Source organism: Balaenoptera acutorostrata, chromosome 20 (genome assembly GCF_949987535.1).
Source record: "Balaenoptera acutorostrata chromosome 20, mBalAcu1.1, whole genome shotgun sequence".
NCBI classification, from domain to species: Eukaryota; Metazoa; Chordata; class Mammalia; order Artiodactyla; family Balaenopteridae; genus Balaenoptera; species Balaenoptera acutorostrata.
In genome coordinates, this window is record NC_080083.1 from 41,201,085 (window position 1) to 41,219,270 (window position 18,186).

At 58.6% G+C, this 18,186-nt stretch overlaps 1 protein-coding gene across 4 annotated transcripts in view; it reads left to right on the forward strand.

The window, feature by feature from the left end:
- Positions 1–497: 497 nt before the first annotated feature.
- HDAC5 (histone deacetylase 5) overlaps positions 498–18,186 on the forward strand; it is a 36,299-nt gene continuing 18,610 nt past the window's right edge. Inside the window, exons 1-3 of one of the 4 annotated variants that reach the window (XM_057535697.1) lie at positions 498–694; positions 6,123–6,333; positions 13,226–13,300. In XM_057535697.1, coding sequence (XP_057391680.1) covers positions 6,312–6,333; positions 13,226–13,300 — 97 coding nt within the window. In that variant the 5' untranslated portion in view covers positions 498–694; positions 6,123–6,311. Of the gene's footprint in view, positions 695–6,122; positions 6,334–12,781; positions 13,301–18,186 lie in introns of those variants that run through there. The other 3 variants (XM_057535698.1, XM_057535699.1, XM_007180217.2) reach the window with 3 other exon arrangements.

Consider the following 18,186-nt stretch of genomic DNA (forward strand, 5'->3'; position numbering starts at 1 on the left):
GTGTACGGTCGGAACTGGCGGGTTCGAGACTTGTCCCAGACATCCACCCCCAGCCTGGACCCCTAGCTGGGGCCTCCACGGCCCTCCCAGCCCCTACGAATCCATCCCCAGTTCCCCTCCCCCACCGCGGGAGGGCGTGTTAGGGAGACGCTTAGGCAGGCAATGATTGCACCATCCATGGTTTGAAAAGGAAGTGGAGGAAGCGCAGGCAGGAAAATCGTGCATCCCAAAGGCCGAGCCCCCAGCAGCCAGGCCCGTACGCCTGCAGCGCTCCTTCAACCACTGCTCCCAGGGCTCCTTCAACCACTACTCCCAGGGCTCCGATCCCTTGCCTTCCTTCCCCTCCCTAGCCCAACTCTTTGCTGGGTACTGGCCCTTTTAGAAGCTGTCACGGTGGCGCTGTTGGCCCCGCCCGGCGGGGAGGGCCAAGAAGGAGGGGAGGGGTTGCTGGTGGCTGAAGCTGGGGGTGGGGGGGTGGGGTAGGGGTGGGGGGGGGGTGGTCTGGGTCTATTTTTAGCTCCGGGTCGAGTCACGTGACGGCAGTGACGTCTCGAATGTTGTTGTTGGTGGCGGCGGCGAGCGGAGCCGGAGGAGCCGCCGCAAAGATGGAGGAGCCGTCGAGGAGGTGCTGCCGCTGCTGCCGCCGCCGCTGCTGCCGCCGCCGCCCGCGAAGCCGGAGCTCGAGCCGCAGGGGGTGAGCGCGCTCCACCAGCCCCGATCCCCTCTCCCCCCGGCTCCCCGGACTCGACGCGGCGCCCCCTCCTCCCGCCGTCGCTGCCCGCGGGCTCCCCGAGCGCGCGTCGCGCTCCGCGCCCCCCTTCCTCCCTCCCGGCGCCCGGGTGCCAGTAGGCGCCCCCGGGAGCATCGCCAGCCGGTAGCCGGGCCTCTGGGTTACTGCGCGCGCCCCTCCCCGCCCCTCCCAGGCAGGGGCGCCTTCCCTGCAGGTAAGGGAGGGGCCCGTCTTCCCGCTACCTACACCCCCAAATGGCCGGGAGACCGGCCGGGGATGTCTGATTTGCCCTCTCCCGGGAGGCGCGTGGTGCGTTGCAGGGCGTTTTGAGCCCTGCACCCGGATTCTGTGCAAAGCTCTCTTCGCTGGACACCCTTTCTTGGTACTCTGAGGTGAGGGGCGCTGCCCACCCCACAGCGCTTCTAGCCATACCTCAGAACGCATCCTTGATTTTGTGTCCTTGACTTCCGTGCTTGAGGAGGGGGCCTTCGGGCCCACCTTACTTCTCTCTCCCATTATTCTCACCCCCTCCCCCGTGAGGCGTTACTGCGTTTGTTCCCACCCTCTTCTCCCGTCTGACACCCTGGAGCCAGAGAGAGAGAGCTAGGAGATGAAAGCTGCCCCCCTTCTTGTCTGGGGTGGATGCCCCCCATTTTTCATCCTGGGTCTGTATCTCACAGAGAGAGGGACACTGCCTGTGCCTTTTAACTTGGGGAGGCTGCTTCCCCACCCCACCCTTCTCTGGGCCCCTGGGGAAGATGAGAATTGGCTGGGTGATAAGTAATTAATCTGGGAGTCTGGTTGTGGGGAGAGAAAAGGGGAAGGTGGGAGCACCCCATTTGGGGGAGGAGGTGACCACCTGATACCCCCCATTGGCCTTCTGAGATGAGGTGTGTCCCTAAAGAGGAAGGGTAGCAGCTGCAGTTGCTGTTGGGGGTGCTCCAGAGACCCACCACTCTGACAGTGACCACTGTGCTTCTGGGGCCTGGAATGAGCTTTGGCGACTGGGGGTGATGATGGTGGTGACTGGGTTCAGGGTCCAACTGGGAGGGAAGGATGGAGCAGACCGTAGGAACAAAAGGAGGCAGGGGGTGGGAGATCAGGAGCCTTAGCCAGAAGGACCCATGACCAGACTGCTTTGCAGGACTGGAGCCTGGAGCTGGGTCCTGCCCTGGGCCTCCTCAGGTTCAGAGGGTGTAGGCAGGGAGGGTCCTCAGTTCGAGTTCCAGGCAACAGGGGCCCTGAGCCTATGCTGGCTGTTTAGACGCTGGGCTGGGCTGGGCTGGGGATGGTGGGTGAGCCATGTTGGGGGCTGCCTGCTTCTTCATTTCAGTCTTCCTTCCTTCCTCTTCCTCTTAAACACAAAGCTTGGGGAGCCCTTGGTTTGCCTCCTGCCCCTTCTCTTAAATCCTCTCTTTGCTCTATCTCCCCTTGGACTTGGATCTGGGCTATGTCCAGCCAAGGCAGGGTGGGCGTCTCTGAGTTAGAGGGGTGGGCCCCTAGCATCTCCACTCTATGCTGGGAATGTATGCCTGCCAGGGGCCAGAGAGACATATACCAGGTGCAGTTTACTTGGGGGCAAGGATGGAGGACATGTTAGCTCTGTGCCAGCCTCCCCTTCCCAATATATCCTCCTCTGTGGCTGGATGGAGTAATCTGGGGGGTGGGGAGAGGGCAGCAGTATCACATGCCCCACCCACTCTAAGTAGCTGCAGAGACAAAGGTTTGCTTTCCCTTCCCTAGGGGTGGCATCTTAGCTGTGTGTTTAGAAATGGGGGCTGGGGATGGGGGGTGGTGGTGTGGGGCGGGGAGTTTGTGTTTCTGCAGGGGGGAGGGGGTATCAGCTATAGGAGCTGGGGGGAGTGCAGTTGGTGCCGAAGTACCAGCTGCTCTTTAATAATTAATTCTTCCTACTCACATCCCTTTGAGGAGGGATGTCTGGAACACGGCATCAGGCTCAGCCAGCCTGCTGGAGGACGCACTCCTGTTGGTGGGGGGTGGGGGAGAGACGACGAGGGGGTGCGGTTCTTGGCATTTTTGGAGCACTGTTGCTTGCTCATGAATGAAAACCTGATGCAGCCCGTGAGGGGGCCTATTGTAGCCGACTTTGGCTAATTAAACTTTCTCTGCCTTTCTTCTCCCCCACCCCACCTCACCCCAGCCCCGGCCCCAGCCGTTTCTTGGATGGGGACCCTGTCTGGTAGTGCTGGTGAGGGGGTACCGTTCTGCATGAGGTTTTAGGGCAAACAGACCCGGTCTTCTGCCCTTTGCCTCCCGTCTTGCCCCTCCCTCCCCTCTCACCCCCCCCCCCCCCCCCCTTTTTCTTTTTCTAGAAATAGCAGCCTCCTCCATCTGGCTTGTGCAGATGCCTGGAGCTGCGTCTGAGCAGACAAACAGAAATGGGCCGATTGCAAAAATGAATTTGTCAGCTTGGTGCCTTTTTTCCTCCCCTGTTGCCCTCCCCCCTCCCTTAGTTTGGGCCCTGGACATCCAAGTCAGCCATCCCTCCTGGCTCTGATCATCTGCAGGCTTCTGGTGGGCCAGTCTGGGGGAAGGCACAAGGCGATGGAAGCTTTTGGAGGCTGGGGAAAGTGATCAGCCGTGGCCACGGTCAGGAGGGGTCAAGATGAGAGTTCCTTTGTGCCTTGGGATGGGATGTCTGGGCTTGTAGCTTTCTGATGATGTCTTTGGGGCACATCTCAGATTGTGAGCAATCTCAGGCTCACAGGATTTGGTTCAGACAGCTCACCTGGCTGCCTTGACCTGGGGACAGGTCCCCAGCCTCAGTGCTCAGGACTTGGGCCTGCCTCTAGCAGGGCCAGAGCTGGTGTGTTGGCAGAGCGGCTGCCTGGTGGTGCTGGAGTTCAGGTTCCTTGAGGGACAAGATACCTGCAGGGCAGCATTGTGAACTTCTGGCCTTTGAGGCATTGCATCCTCCTCACGTCCCTCACTTGTCTGCCCTTCTCCTGCCACCCTCTGCCAGAGTTTTTATTGCTTGTGAATGGAGTGCGGGTTATCCCCCTAGGGTTTTTGCCTTTCCTCCCCGGGCTTAGCCATGAACTTGTAGGGTGAGATGCAGCTGGTTTCCTGCCGTCCTGGCTGGAGGTGGGAAGTGGGTTTGGATCCTGGAGTGGGACAGAGGTCTGACTGGAAGAGAGAGTTCTCAGGGGATGGGGACAGGGCCCTGGGGTCTGCCTACTTGTGATGTCATGGAAGCCAGGCTGCTCACTGGTTTGGCATCGAAGTGCCAGGAGCCACACAGCTCTTGGTCCCTGACTGCCCACCGAGACCTTCCTATAACAATGGTCAGCAGTGAGTTTCTCTGACTGAGGAGGGACCCAACAGCTCAGGTTTTGTTTTTTTTTTTCCAGCAGCTCAGGTTTTAACCATAAAGCTGCCCTTTCCCCTTGCATGGCCCTCCTTAGTCAAAAATCTACACCTGTCCTGCTTGTCCTGATTAGACCGTGAATGCTGCTTTGTTTCCCAGGGAGTCTTGATGGGGGTGTTGGCAGACACTCTCCACAGGTGGATGGGGGTCCGGGGACCTGCTACATCCTGCAGGGTGGGCAGGAGTGCAGCCTAACAGAGTCCTGAGCCCCCTGAGAGTTCTAGGAGCCCCTCCCTTCCTCTTCTCCCCAGGGGGTGAGGAAGATGGGGGCTCAGGGCAGATCTTAACATAGTTTGTGTACCATGGAGGCTCTGCCCCTCCTGAGTGCCCTGTTGTGGAGATTCCTTTCACTAAGGAGATGGGCTGGGGCACTCGGGCTGCTGGGAATCTTGGGAATTTCTGAACCTGTGTTCCCCAGCCCATGGGAAAGGGTGTGAGCAGGACTGGGTGCCAGCCCCGGGGTGGGCATGGGCTGAGCTGTCTGCCCACGCGGGCCCTGCCAGGGCACCGGCAACCCCACCTGCTGCCTTCCTGAGCTTGGCCCCGGTCCTGCGCAGCCTCTTTTGTCCTTGCCCCACACCTGTACCTGCTGGGAGCAATTCAGCCCCTTCTCTCTGCCTCCTCCCACCTCCCCATCTGAGTGCACCTTTCTCCAGCTACAGAGTCCAAACCTAGGGGGCAGCAGGCCTAGGAGGACTTGAGGTCTTCCTTCTCTGCGCACGGCATACGTGTGTGCATGTCTGTGTGTATGTTCTTGTGTCCCCGCCGTGGCTGACTCCTGGGCTCCTTGGCTCCAAACGGACCCCGCGCCTGGCAATCCTTGATGAGAATGCAGAGCTTACCGAGAATTAATCCTGCCAGGAGGTGGGCTGTCCTGGGGTGGAGCTGATTGTGTCTTCCTAGTTTGGGGAGCAGAGTTAGGGTTTAAATCTCGGCCTCATCGATCGCTTCCAGCTACCTCAATTTCACTGGGTGTTGGAGGGCCTGCCTTCATCTGGAAGAAAACGAATGAGATCATGTCTAGGGTGGATCGTGGACTGTTTAGGGATGGGCCCAGGTAGGTGCGTGCGTAGTGTCTGAGGCTTGAGGACTAGCTGTGGGGCTGGAGCCGGGTGGGGAGCTGGAGAGGTGGGGACAGGTTGGCAAACTCATGTTCCTGTAGTACGGGGACATCCTCTCTTACTATATTGGCCTCAGCAGGCGTACTGCTCGGCCTTTTGGTGCCTTTGTACAAACTGGAAAACAGTGTCCCTTATTCTGGGTGGATTTAGCCTGTGTAGCTTGGTAGACAGAGCAAAGGCTGGATTTCAGACCTCGTTGCACAGGGCACAACCTATACAACACACACAAGGCCCTGGGCTTGGGCCTTGGACCCCCAGTCCAGAGGGCACCGGATGTGGGATGAATGTCTCTTTCGAAATTCTTGGAAACAGCATGGTTAATGGGTAGAGGAAAAGCAATTGTTGCCCTCTTTTTTCTGACCTGTTGTTGAATGGGGGAGACCAAGACAGAAGCACATCACGTTTCCAGAGTTGGGTGGCACAAGGATCAGGGAGTAGGGAGAAGATGAGAGTCCCACCTCAGGCTACTGGGGCTGGGATACCAGTCTCTCCCTTAAGTTCTGCGAGGGGCTCCAGATCAGCCCTGCGTCTCCCCACTGCCCTGGACAGAGTTCAGAAGCACTTTCCCTGCACTTTCTCCTTTGGTGAGCACCATCTCCCATGTCAGGCATCCTTGGGAGTCTGTGAGGTCTCCCCACCTGGCAGTGGACATTGTCACCTAAAAAAGAGTTTTGTTGTGGCTACTGTAGCCATTTCCCTTCCCCTTGAGGGCTGACGTCCTCACCAATTAGAAAGAGAAGAAACCAGGGTCTGGGCCAGTTCTGTGCCCCTGGGCAGGTGGCCCTCCCTCTCTTCCCTAGGTGTAACTGACAAGCTCCAAGGTCTCCTTTGACTCTCAGATTCCAGAGTTGGGGACCTCTAACCCTGCTCCATCTCTCCCCAGGGATGCCGTTCTGAGTGCCTGACTGCCTCGCCCCGAAGGATGGCCTCGGATGGGCGTTAGAGGCACAGCGGCCCCGGGCTCCTGTCCCGTCCGTCTGTCTGTTATCGTCTGTCTCTCTTGACATCACCGCAGCTCCACCCCCTCCCGTCCCAGCCCCCAACGCCAGCTTCCTGCGGGCCCAGAGCCGGCATGAACTCTCCCACCGAGTCGGGTAAGAGCTGGGAGGCTGGAGAAGGCACCTGGGGTGGCTTTGGATGTAATGGGCTGTATGGGTATCCAGCCCAGGCCAGCTGACCTTCAGGGTCTGAGCCGTAAGGGAACAAGGGGTCAGGAGTGGAGAAGCATTGTGAGAAAAGGACAGAGGCAAACCCAAAGTGATTGACCATGGGGTAGACCTGAAACTGATGGGTTGATGGTCCAGCCTGGCCCTGGGAGGGCATGGGTTCAACTCTGTCCCCAGGCCTGCCCTCTCAACTCAGGGGCCTTCAATTCCATGCCACCTTGCCCTGTTCACCAAGACAGGCAGGGCTGAGGGGGATGTGTGCCCCTGAACCTCTGCAGGCGGTCCGGGCATGATGTTGGAAGAAGTTCCCTGTGATAGCTGAATGTCCAGCTTCTTTTTTGTGGTGGTGTCCTCTCTTCCTGGTGGAGTGTTTCTCTGTGTTCTATACTTTATTCTTAGTGGAACTTTGCAGGGCCTTCAGCCTTAGCCTATGTTGGGATATGTGGTATTGGGGTGGGCATGCAGTGACATGTTGGCGGAGGAGACTTGGCTCTCTCCTTTGAGTCCAGGTAGACATGCCCTGGACATGGGAGAGTCCTAATTTGGGGTCTCTGAGGTTTCTTATTCCCCTCTGCTCCTGGGAGCCTGCCTAGTGCTTCCAGAAATAGTCTATGGGTGGGACTCCAGGCAGCTTTGTGTACGGGTGGGTCTGGGTTTGTGCCCATGAGGATGTGTCCAAATGGCCTGAGCTGGACCCTCAGGAGTTTCACAGGGGGGTCTTGGCTCAGTGTGGTCAGCGTAGTAACTGCCTTCCCTCCTTGACTGTCTCCTTCTGCACAGACTTAAAGGATCAGAGTCCATCTTGCTCAACTTTAACCCCCCCATAGGCCATCCGGTCACTTATTATCTTTTTCTGTAGGGGTGGGAGCTATTTCTCCTTCTTTAGAGATAAGGAAACTAGGGCCTAGAGACCAAAACCCATTTGCAGGATGATACTGAAGCAGCACCAGGGAGGAATCCAGGCCCCCTCCCCTCTCATTCCCTGTCCTTGTCACTGTGCTAAATCTCATGCTTTCTGTTGTGAGGACCCCCTGCTGGCGATGTGTGGCCCTGACCACAGCCCCAGGGCTTCCAGCAGATTCGATTCAGGGAAGCCGAAGCTGGCTGGATTGCTTGGCTTTGTGACATTTGTTTTGGTCAAGGCTGTGCCCCCTCCCCTTTCCAGCATGACATACCCCGGGCACAGACAGAGTAGAGTGCCAGCTGGAGAAGGCTGGGCTTCTGAGACTCACCAAGTCAGCTTTGCTGATGGGCCCCCTCCTGCAGGGTCTGTGGCTCCTCCTCAGATCCTCCCGCCTCTGCCTGCCTTCATTCCCCCTGCAGGGGCTGTGCCAGGTGTTAGCCGTGGAGAGGTCTGTGTGACTCGGGTACTGGAGGGGGGCTGCCCTGACTTCCTGCTTCCTCCTCTGAGGCTGGGCTGGCGAAGGGAAGGAGAGGCCTGGGGGGTTCTCATCAGCCCCTTGGCCATCTCAGCTGGACACTGCCCCTTGCAGGGTCAGTTGTGCCCAGCAGGGGTGCCAACCGCTCCCTTCCTCTGAGCTACTATGCTGACCTGTCCAGGAGCCACTTCCAGTCACACCGGGCCTGGGGTCTAACCCTTGGCCAAGGGAACGGGAGCCTCCCAGAGGCATCCGTTGGTGGCTTGGGGAGGACGTTTTCCAGCTTTGGGATTTTATTCCCTTACAGTGAAAGGCTAAGATAATCAGCCTCAGATAGATCAGGACAGTGGGTTGCCTTTCCACATGCAGGTGGTCCGAGTCCCCCTTGTAGCCACTGGTGCCAGGGCTGGCAGGGGCTGGAGGTGTCCATCTGCGCTGAACCGGGCCAGGAGGGGCCTCCAGAGTGGGGCCTATGGAATTGGCCGTGCCTCCTGGCTGGCTTTCCCCGATCCCCCCAGCAGGGGGAGATGCCGTCTTCTCGTGTTCAGGAAGGAGGGAGAAAGAGAGGGGGCCAGAGATTGGGAAGCTGGTTTTAGGACTGTGGCCAGGCCTCAGAGCTGGGATCTTTGTCGTTGTTCAGGGCAGCGCCCTGAGGCCTTTCCCACCGAGTTTTCCCGGGGCTCCGGGCCTGGCTCTCCCACTTGTGGAGTTCCAGCTGCTCTGGCCCAGGGAGAGGGCCAGCCTCCACACAGCCTCCCCCTTCGAGGAGCCCAGCATCTGCCATTCCCAGAGCTCAGGGTGGCATCTGGGCTGGGGCTGCGGGTGTCCGGCGCCTGGCAGGTCTGGAAACCACATGCTTGGACTCCACGGAAGTCAAATGAAACCATGAATTGTAGCTGGGTGTCCACATCCCGGGTAGACACCTCCCAGGGCGCCCCAGGAAGAGCATGAGGGGCTGGGGATAGAGGTGGGGATGAGAATGGTGAGTACCCGGGGCCTGGGTGCCCCGGCCCCTGAGCACCTCCCACCCCCTCCCAAGACTCACTTCTCTTTCCTTAGGGCGCAGAACGGCAGGCTGGGTGAGGGGCAGTTTCCCTCCATTTCTCTCAGTGCAGGAGCTTTCCTGTTTGGAAAAGAAAAATAGAAGATGGTCCATCCCGGACTTCATAGCAAACAAGTTAGTAAGAGAGCACATTCCGGGTGAGGGGTGGCAGGTAGAGATTTCGAGAGATTTACTTCTGGGGCTCACCCGTCCTCCCCGGGGAGTGGGAGCTGATCCACTTACCTCTGAGCTGGGCCAAATGCCAGCGTTTGACCTGATTTGCCTCTCTTGCAGTCTTGGGAGTACAGGCAGAGGCCATTGATGGGGCTGCCCGCTTCCCTGAGGAGGCCACTGCCGGGGGTCTGGCTTCTCTTCTGTCAAAAGGGGACTTGAGGAGCGATGCTTTATTTTCATTTTTGCTCCCCTTTGTGGGACTGAAGGACTGACAGAATGTGCCCCCCGGCCAGCCTGGAGGAGCTGCCCTGGGGCCTGGGCCCACTCTGGTCACTGCCCTGTCCTCCATGCCGTTGCCCGGAGGAGAGGGCAAGGGTGAGGCTCGAGCCAGTCTGTGTGGCGACAGGGCCCCAGGAGAAAAGGTGGCCAGGTTCCTTAGCCCCAGCTTGGGAGGGAGAGAAGCTTCATGACAACACCTGCCTGCCCAGCACCTCCCAGCTCGCTGCACACTTTCTCTCCTTCCCTTTCCCGGCTGCCCCCTCCTTCCTGGGTGACCAGAGAAACTGGGGCATAGGCGTGGGGTGGAGCCAGGAACCTCGGCGTCCCGCCTCCCAGCCTTGGGCTCTGCCTCTGAGCCCCCAGGGAAGGCGGAGAAAGTGGGTCAGAGTCGGCGTGGGGCGGGGGTCTGGGAAGTGGACTCTGGTGTCCCTTCTCCACTTAGATGCCCCCCTGGCACACGTCTGCGCTCACTGTAGATCAGGATCTGCCCCACTCTCCCCTCCCCTGTCCCATCATTCCAAAGGGATTGAAGGCTTAGCATGGGACGTCCGGAGGAGGCAGGGTCAACCCTGAGGGGATGTGCAAGATGCCAAAGTAGGTGTTCACGTTTTTCCCAGACTTGGTCTCAAATGAGAGGGTTCAGCCAGCACCTAGCCTGGGACCTGGCGACCTGGCGCATGGCAGCTCCTGGGCGATGCTGACGGGCTCCAGCGTGACTAGGCTCTAAGGGCAGGAGAGAACCGGAGGGCAGGCAGGCCCGATATCTCCAGGACCCCAGGGCAGCTGGCACCCCACACTCCATCTGAGGTGCTCCCCGGCCAGCCCTTGGCTTTTTTACTGTGCACAAAGCAGACTTTGCTTTTTTCTTTTCGGTCAGGCCCCCACTCCAGCCTTTTGAGCCCAGGAAATGGGAGCCTTCAAGAGCTCAAGGAGCCACATTAGGTTCTCCTCCTCCAGATTTAGAGGGTTAGGAGGCCTGAGCCCAGCCTCCAGGGGAGGGAGCGAGTGAGCAAGGTCATTGCGGCACCAAGGAGGGGTTGTTGCCTGCTCCTAATGAGGCTCCTGTAACCCACGCTTTGTGGGTGCTCTGTAAGGTTTGTGGGATGACACATGGGAGAGCTAGATGCGTGGGGATGGAGAAGAGACATGAACCACAAGGAGAGGGGCTATAAAGCGAGAAGGACTGACGTTAGACATTAGGAAGACTTTGTTGCATGACTTGAATCTCCGAAGAAAAAAAAAAGACACTTGTCCCCATCCCAGGCCTCCTCTCTTATTCCCCTGGAGGATTCTGGGAACTACACTGAGGATTGTCTGGCTGTGTCTGACACTTCACTTCCCACTTCAAGCTGTTACTGGAAGTCACAGTAGTGCTGGGAACTGCCCTGAGTCCCCGGCTCTGGCCACCTCTGGGTGCCCAGTCTCCTGGGTGCTCCCAGCTTTCCTAAACAGGGAGTTGTGTTTCCTTAGATTTCTGACTGCTCCACGTTCTGGGGCCCCTGCTTTTGAGTCACTGTAACTGATGATTTCCTCTGTTCCAGAACAGGGCTGCCCTACCATACTCTCCTGTGCCTGGGGCAGGCAGAGAGAGCCAGGACAGGGCTAGCCAGCCCTTCTGGTTGCTTTCAGCGTGGGTGGGTGGAGTCCTGGCTGGGAGGGGCTGCTGCCCCCAGCTTTCTGGGTTCCCTTGAGTCTGCTGCCTGTCACCCGTTAAGGAGACCTTGACCTTCCCTTCCCTTGCTCTTGAGAGAGCCTGGTTGGCTAGGATGAGGTTGGGGCAAGGGGTGCTGAGCAAAGTCCCCAGACCTACCCTGAAATGTCTGCCAACTCCAGACCCCTGTGGGGAGCACTGCTCCATCACCAGTTTTCTGGAGTCTGCCCTGGCTGAGAAGCTGGGGCTCCAGAGCTTTGTTTCGTTCCTGTTGACCTCCAACTCCCTCAATATACATCTTGCCAGCCAGTCTAGGGCCTGAGAAAGCCCACCTCTGCCACTTACCCATCCATGTGATCCCCCCACCTGAGGGCAGGAGGCCCCTTTGCCATCCCCAGCTGGCAGGAGCCACAGCTACTGTGTCCTTGGTTGGCCAGCTCCTCCTGGGCTCCCGACGGGAGGGTGAGGTCATCCAGTCCAGGGAGAGGACAGGTGTCCCTGGCTCCATGCCTAGAGTTGGGGGCAAAGGGGGCCAGGAGGGGGCTCCAAAATAGCAACTGTGACATCAGGAAGGGGGAGGGGGACATAGACCCAGGAATAACCAGGCTATTAAAAGGCTCCAGTGAGGTCAGGGGGCCAAGTGGGATCTCTGTATCAGTGGGAGGCACAACCTCAGGAGGAGGGATGGGCCAGCAGTGGGCTGGGTAGGCGGGTGTCACCAGTCCTCATGGTGCTCTAGTCTTAGGTCCCAGCAGGGCCCCAGGAGCCGGGGCTGCTCTGCCAGGCCTGGGGCTGGTGGCTGGTGGGGAAGGGCTGGATGCTGGCAGCCCCTTGATTCTTCTTGGAGGGGCTCCAACCTCAAGTCTCTTCCTACCTGGGTACTGGGGGTCATTATACCTGTTAATGGAAACCCTGGGGCAGCTTCGTGTGCTCCCTGTGCAGGAGGCAGTGGGCTGTGGTGGTTAGAGCTCAGACTTGAACTTCAGACATCCCAGACCTACCACTGAAACAGCTGTATGACCTAGGGTGAGCGACTTCATCTCTCTGTGCCTCAGTTTCCCCGTCTGCACCTCTCTTCTGAGGTCATCGCGCAGAGTAAACGAGGTGACGTATGTGCTGCTCGTAGCATTACACCTGGCACGTTGCCACAGGAAGAGCTACCTGCTCTGAGAACGGGCAGGTGCTCCCAGGTGCCCTTCCCTGGGTGGGGTGAGGCCTGTCCAGGAAGAGTCTCCCTGCCCCCTGGAAGGAAGCTGAGCAGCCTCCGGAGGTGACACCCCTGATGGGCAGGAGGGAGCTGCCATTTAGCTGCTGCTCAGGGGTCTCCCTGCTGGTCGAGGGGGTGGGGGAGCCACCTCCCAGCTCGGAAAGAGGGCACAAATTAAATCAACTCCCATCCGTCGGCTGTTAGAGGGACTCCAGGGAAGATGCAAGTTTAGGCCAGGTGGCCCTGTCTGCCACCCTCTCCCAGACCCTTCCAGTTCCTTTACTTGCTCTGGATGGCGAGAGGGCAGATCGAGGATGAAATCTGGCTTTTTGGTCTCTAGCCCTTCGCCCGCCAAGAGCAGCGCCAGAGCTGCTCCCAGATGCGTGGGTATTCTAGCGTGTGCCCTTCCCCAGCGCAGGCTCTGGCCACCCGGCTCTGTGGCGTTGGCCCTGAACGCAGGCCCTCCCCTGTCCCCATCCCCCTGCCTGGCGCTTCCTCCTGGGGTGGAACGCGCCTCCCCCTCCCCCACGTGGGGCCTCCGCCAGGCCCGGGCTCCTGGCAGCCGGCCGGCGGCTCCCTGAGCATGCTCCACCTATTTATAGACAGGGCCCTCCCCCAACTGCTATTTCAGTCTCCTGCCAGCTGCCGGCGGCTCATTCGGGAAGGAGGAGCAGGGAGCCGGGCCCAGAGCTGTCACCCAGGGCTGGGAGGGAACACAGAGAGCCCGCCTGCCTGCTCAGCTCCCCTTCCTGTCCCCTGAGTGCTCAGCCATACCCCGCTCCTGGGAGCTCTGGAAGGGCCAGTGGTCGGATGCCCCTCTAGCAGGGAGCTGGGCCTGTGGCTTCGGGGCTCCTGGCTCCTCCTGCCGCCTGGAGTGCCCAGGCCGGATGAGGCACCTCCCCACAGCGCGGGTCCCAGCAGCAGTGGCCTGAGGGAGCCCCTGAGCAGCGAGGGCCCCGCCCAGCCACCTTCCCTTTGGCCGACTCCCGCCTCAGGCGGCCCCCTGCCGGGCATGCTGCTGGTGCCCAAGGCTCAGGGGCTTGTGGAGATGCTGCAGACCATCTATGAGACGGAATCCTGTTTCTCAGCAGATGGGATGCCAGGCCGGGAACCATCCTTGGAAATCCTGCCTCGGACCCCTCTACATGGCCTCCCTGTGGCAGGTAAGTGCCTCGGTGTCCCCGCCTGCCCTCTGCCATTGGGCATCCTTGTCTCGGGGGCTGAGCGTCTGGCTCCAAGTCTCGCCCAGATGGGGTCCTGCTTAGATCTTTCTGGAGGTCTTTGTTGAGGATATGTGCAGCCAGGGGAGGTGTGCTTACTGGGATGGGCTTCCCTGCTCTTCCTGGGCCAAAACCTGCCCTCCCACCATGCCCTCCAGCTGCACTCTGCTGCATCTCTTCGAGTTCCTTTGGCCTCCAGCAGGGTCGACATCAGCTGCTGGGGGCTGTGGATTACTAGAGGATCCTGGCCTAGTTGGCACCATGGTCAGAGGGGAGGAAGTGGGTCAGTGACCTGCCTCCAGGCTGTCTGCTCCCCGGGTCTGGACAAGGGAGGAACCCATAGCCGGAGTGTCCATAAGAATAAAGGCTACCCCCACTCCTCTGGCTGGGTTCTTGGGGTCAGAGGGTCCAGTGCAGTGATTTCTGCCAGTCCCCAGTCAGGAGTGCCCTGGGAATCAGACACCTGGGGAGGAGGCTTGATGCAGTTGTGGTGGAAGTAGGCAGAGGCTGGCAGCTGGGATGCTGGGGGTCTTGGCTGCCTTGGCTTCTGGCTCCCCCATATCTCTCCTTCCCCCAAGCTTTGGTTTATTCTCAACACATGAGGATGAAGGAATGTTACTCAGGCTCATAGGGCTTGAGGACTCTCTAGCCCTCCCACCTTCTCAGCAGGGACTTTTTTGGCTCTTGGCTGGGGGTGGGGTCCCCCAGAGCCAGGCCACTCCTTCCCTCCCTCCCAGGAACCTGTTGGCAGCATCAGGCCTTCCTGGCACAGCCTTCCCACCAGGCCGGCACCACAAGATGCTTCCTCTAGGGAGGGGCCTGCTGGACCCATGCCCGCTTGGCCCCTCCTGGCAGTGGCTTGGCACTTGGGTGTGGGTGTCTGTGTGTGTATGTATGGGGAGTCTTTGCCTCTGGTTACGTGGGTGTGGGTCCCAGGCTTTGAACTGGAAGGTGGGAGCCGTGTGCCTGTGCAAGTGCCAGTGATTTGGCTCTAAGCTGTCCAGGGATAAGGTTGCAGATGGACTGGGATGTGTGAGAGGATGGAGGTTTGGGGAACATTTGGAAAAGCCTTCAAACCAAGCCTACCATCTGCCTGAGCAGGGATGCCCATGTAGTCTCCTAAGGTCACAGCATAACCCTGGGGACCAGCCCTGAGAGTGCCCGTGCAGGCCCCTGGGATAGGGGGTGGAACCTTGGGGCCAGTCGTGCAGAGTCTCTGCACAGTCCCCTGGGAGGGGTGTAAACGCAGAGGGCCATTCTAGCCCTGGTCTAGTGGAGCCCACAGCTCTAGCTAAAGACCTGCCTGCTCACTCTTACCCTGAAGCCTCTGGGAGTCAAGGTGGTCCCTCGCAAAGCAAAGGGCTGACTGTGCAGAGCATCTGCTTGGGGGGGTGGTTCTACCCCATTTGGCAGATGCCATATCAGTCCACCCATCCTGTCCCCACTGCCCCTTGCCTCCCAGAAGCAGTTGGCGGTTGGCCTGAAGTTTCCTCCTCAGCATGTTCTCTCATCCTCTTTCAAGTTGGGCCCCAGAGTCCTTGCAGGCTGGAACCCCGCTGACCCCATCCCTTCCCTAAGGCTCCCCGTCCCTGCATAGACCCCCCCAGCCAGTCCCTTTCCCCCCCGCCCCGACACATGCACACTGCCTAGCCTCTGAGCGGTGGCGTGGTCCATGCTAGCAGGAGGGAGGCGTGAGTCACCTCAGCGGCTCGGGGAGAGGGCTAAGAATGTTCCCCCTGCGCAGCTCTGATGCTGTGTCTGTGACGCGGCTGGGGACAGATATAGGCCTGGAGCTCGGCTGCCTTGTTTTTTTTTTTTGGACTCTGGAATGTAAATAGATGTTTCAAATAGAAACGCTTTAACCTTTGGGTTAAAAAAAAATCCACCCCAGATAAACACGGCCATGAGGGCCAGGCAGCCTGGTGTTCCCCCCCCCCCCCAACCCTCCCCCGCCGCCTCCTCTCTCCATCTCTTGATCAGTCTCCAGACAGGATGCAAAAGCCTGTGGCTAAAAAAGCAGGTGTCCAGGGACGCTTCTTGGGCAGTGTGTGTTGCCAGGCCTCCCCAGCCCGAGGGTTTGAGGAAAAGGGGCTTTCCAAGGTGGGTGTCTGCCCTGAACTCTTTGCCCACTCCAGCAGTAAGTCTTGGAACCCTATTTTAGGGGCATCCTTGGCTCTCTGGACCGTCTTGTGCACACTTAGCACAGTGCCTGGCACATGGATGAATGAATGTTGCTTGAGGGGACTGGCATCCAGGGTTGACAGCAGGATTCCTGGGCTCTATTCTGGGGCTTGGCCCTCTAGGTGAATAGACAGATATGGTAAGTTGCCCTGGTGGGTGAGCCAGAGTCTTGGCAGGCGAGCCCACGAAGGATGTGGGGTGCTCTCCTCTGTTCCTGCTTGGGGACGGGGACAAAACACAGCTTCTGCTAGTGCTGTCAGGTCTTCCTTGATGCATGGGGTCTCTTCCTGGCTCCTCCTGCAACAGCCCGGCACACGGTGAGCACCCCTCTCATACAGGCTTGGTCCCGGCTCGGGGAGCCCAGGAGCTTGAACTCTGGTGTGGGATTCCCAAGGATGCAGTGCTGGGGGATCCCCTGCCTCCCTTCTGTTGGGCCTTGGATTTCCCTCTGGCCTGGACTGGGCAGCACGCTGCTGCTTGGGCAACGTGTAGGATGTTAAAAGCAGGCATGGAGGAGGAGTCTTCTTTCCCCAGGGAAAGAAGGGAGGGTGTGCATCTCGCTTATGCCAGGAAGGGGTGCTATGGATGTTGGGAAGTGCCATGGGGTTTGGGTTTGGTATTGGGGTTTCCCCTGGATATTCTTATTCACGTTCTTCATACCATTCCAAGCTTGGCTAGGTAGGTGGGTGTGCAGGCATAGGGGTGTGGGTAGGTCGGAAGTGCGAGACTGGGGTGGGAGGGGAATTAATATTATACTCTACTAGATGATGGGTATTGGGGTGCTTTCCTTACCTTATCTCCCTTGGAAAGGTATTAATAGCTATGTTTTACAATTGAGAAGGATCTGAGAAGTTAAGGAACTTGCGCGAGGTCACAGAGTAAATGACGGCTGGGCTTCAGACTCAGGTCTTTGTGTAGGGCGACGGCTAACCCATACAAGAGCTTCCCTGTACAAATTTTTTAAAGGCGGCCCTTCTTCCAGGTGGCTATATCCTCAAGCCAGAGTGCATGGCTTAGCACTGGGAGCATGGGCTAGACTTCAGCCCCCAACTTGCCCCTTCAGTTGGGTGCCCTTGTGCAGTACACAACCTGCACAACCTTATGTGGTGGGTCCGTCTTTGTTGCTTCCAAAGTTTGTGCTCCTCAACAAGAGAGACCCTTCTGGCCTTGGGGGGCTCCTGAGGTTTCTGGGAGGAGACTTTTCTACAAATACTGGGGGCCTCTGGATCAGCTATTTCCCCCCCGTAGGGATTTCGGCCCAAGGGGGGAGAAGGGGGCTCAGGAACAAAGCCTCCCCTGCCCCCATCCCCTCCTACCCCATCCCCTCTTCTTGTTTTTGAGACCCTCAGCTGTCCCTTCCCTGCTGCACAGCTGCCAGACAGGAAATCAGATTAACCGTGTCCACGCACACAGCTGTAACAGCTGTCAGGTTGGCAGCAGAAATGCCGCCAGCGGGGGGACACTGTGAGAAAGTAGTTCTCAAACTTTCAGTTGCCACAGAATTACCGAGGGAAGATATTAAAATGCGGATTCCCAAGCCTTACCCCCCACCCCAAGGTTCGGATTCCGTAGGGCAGCCCAGGAACCAGCATTTTTAACACATCTCAGATGATTTTGATGTGAGTAGGCTCAGACCATGCTTGGAGTATGGGCAGGGGTCCTATGGACAGGCGTCATGGGGCCTAGCAGCCTGCCAGTGGATGTCACCAGTCTCCCTAGAAGGCCTCGATGGGCTTTGGGACTCTTGGGAGAAGGCCAGCTTCAGAGGGAGGGAGGCTGTTGCCTCAGTCAGATTCAAATCCAGCTCCCAGCAGCCTGGCAGTGTGGAGACGGAGGATGTCTTAAGACACTGGGGAGCAGGTGTCTAAATCCCAGCGGGGCAGGGGATTATGACAAGTGGCCAGGGGGACGGGACGCTCTGTTGGACGCTTCAGGCTGGGCTGTGCTCGGAGAGTAGCGCAGGCAGAGCTTCTGCCCTGGAGCCCCTGCTGTCCACCCCAGGTGTGGAGCGAGCAGTCCCAGCAACATCTGCAGACTTTGAATGGTTAGTGTGCCTTTTAATTGCCTCTAGCTTAGTGCCCAAGTGTTTCCTGGAAATGGCTGGGCTGGGAGAAGTGAGTCTACTTCTCCTCCAGAGAACTGCTCAAGACCAGTGACTAACTAACTCTGTTTTTGCCGGTGAGAGATGCTTTGTGCCTTCCACCGGGGCTCTGCCTCCCTTAAGCTTAAGGTCCTTGAGAGGCACAATCTACCTCAAGGTTTCTGGGGGTTCGGTTCACTTGGCCCCCTTTTCACCTGCACTCCCGGCTCTGGGGTTCTGGGGCCAACCAGGTCTCCCATCTAGATCCTTGGATCCTTCATACGGAGTTTGGCTCCGTGCTCTCATTAAGTTCAAGAATAGCCTTCAAGATTTCTCCTGGTTTTTGGTGGGAGGCAGGAGAGAACCAGAAGACCCAGGGTTAAGCCCCGGCTCCTCCGCCTCCTTTCCAGGTGACTTTGGATGAATTTCTTCCATCTCTGGCTTTACTTTCCTCCTCTGTCAACTGGGGGAGTTGAGTGGCTGATCCGGCTGGCACTTCCTTCAGTGATATTCCAAGTCTTTGACATCAGTTTCACGTTGCTTCTGCCTAAGAGGGGCTTCGGGTCGC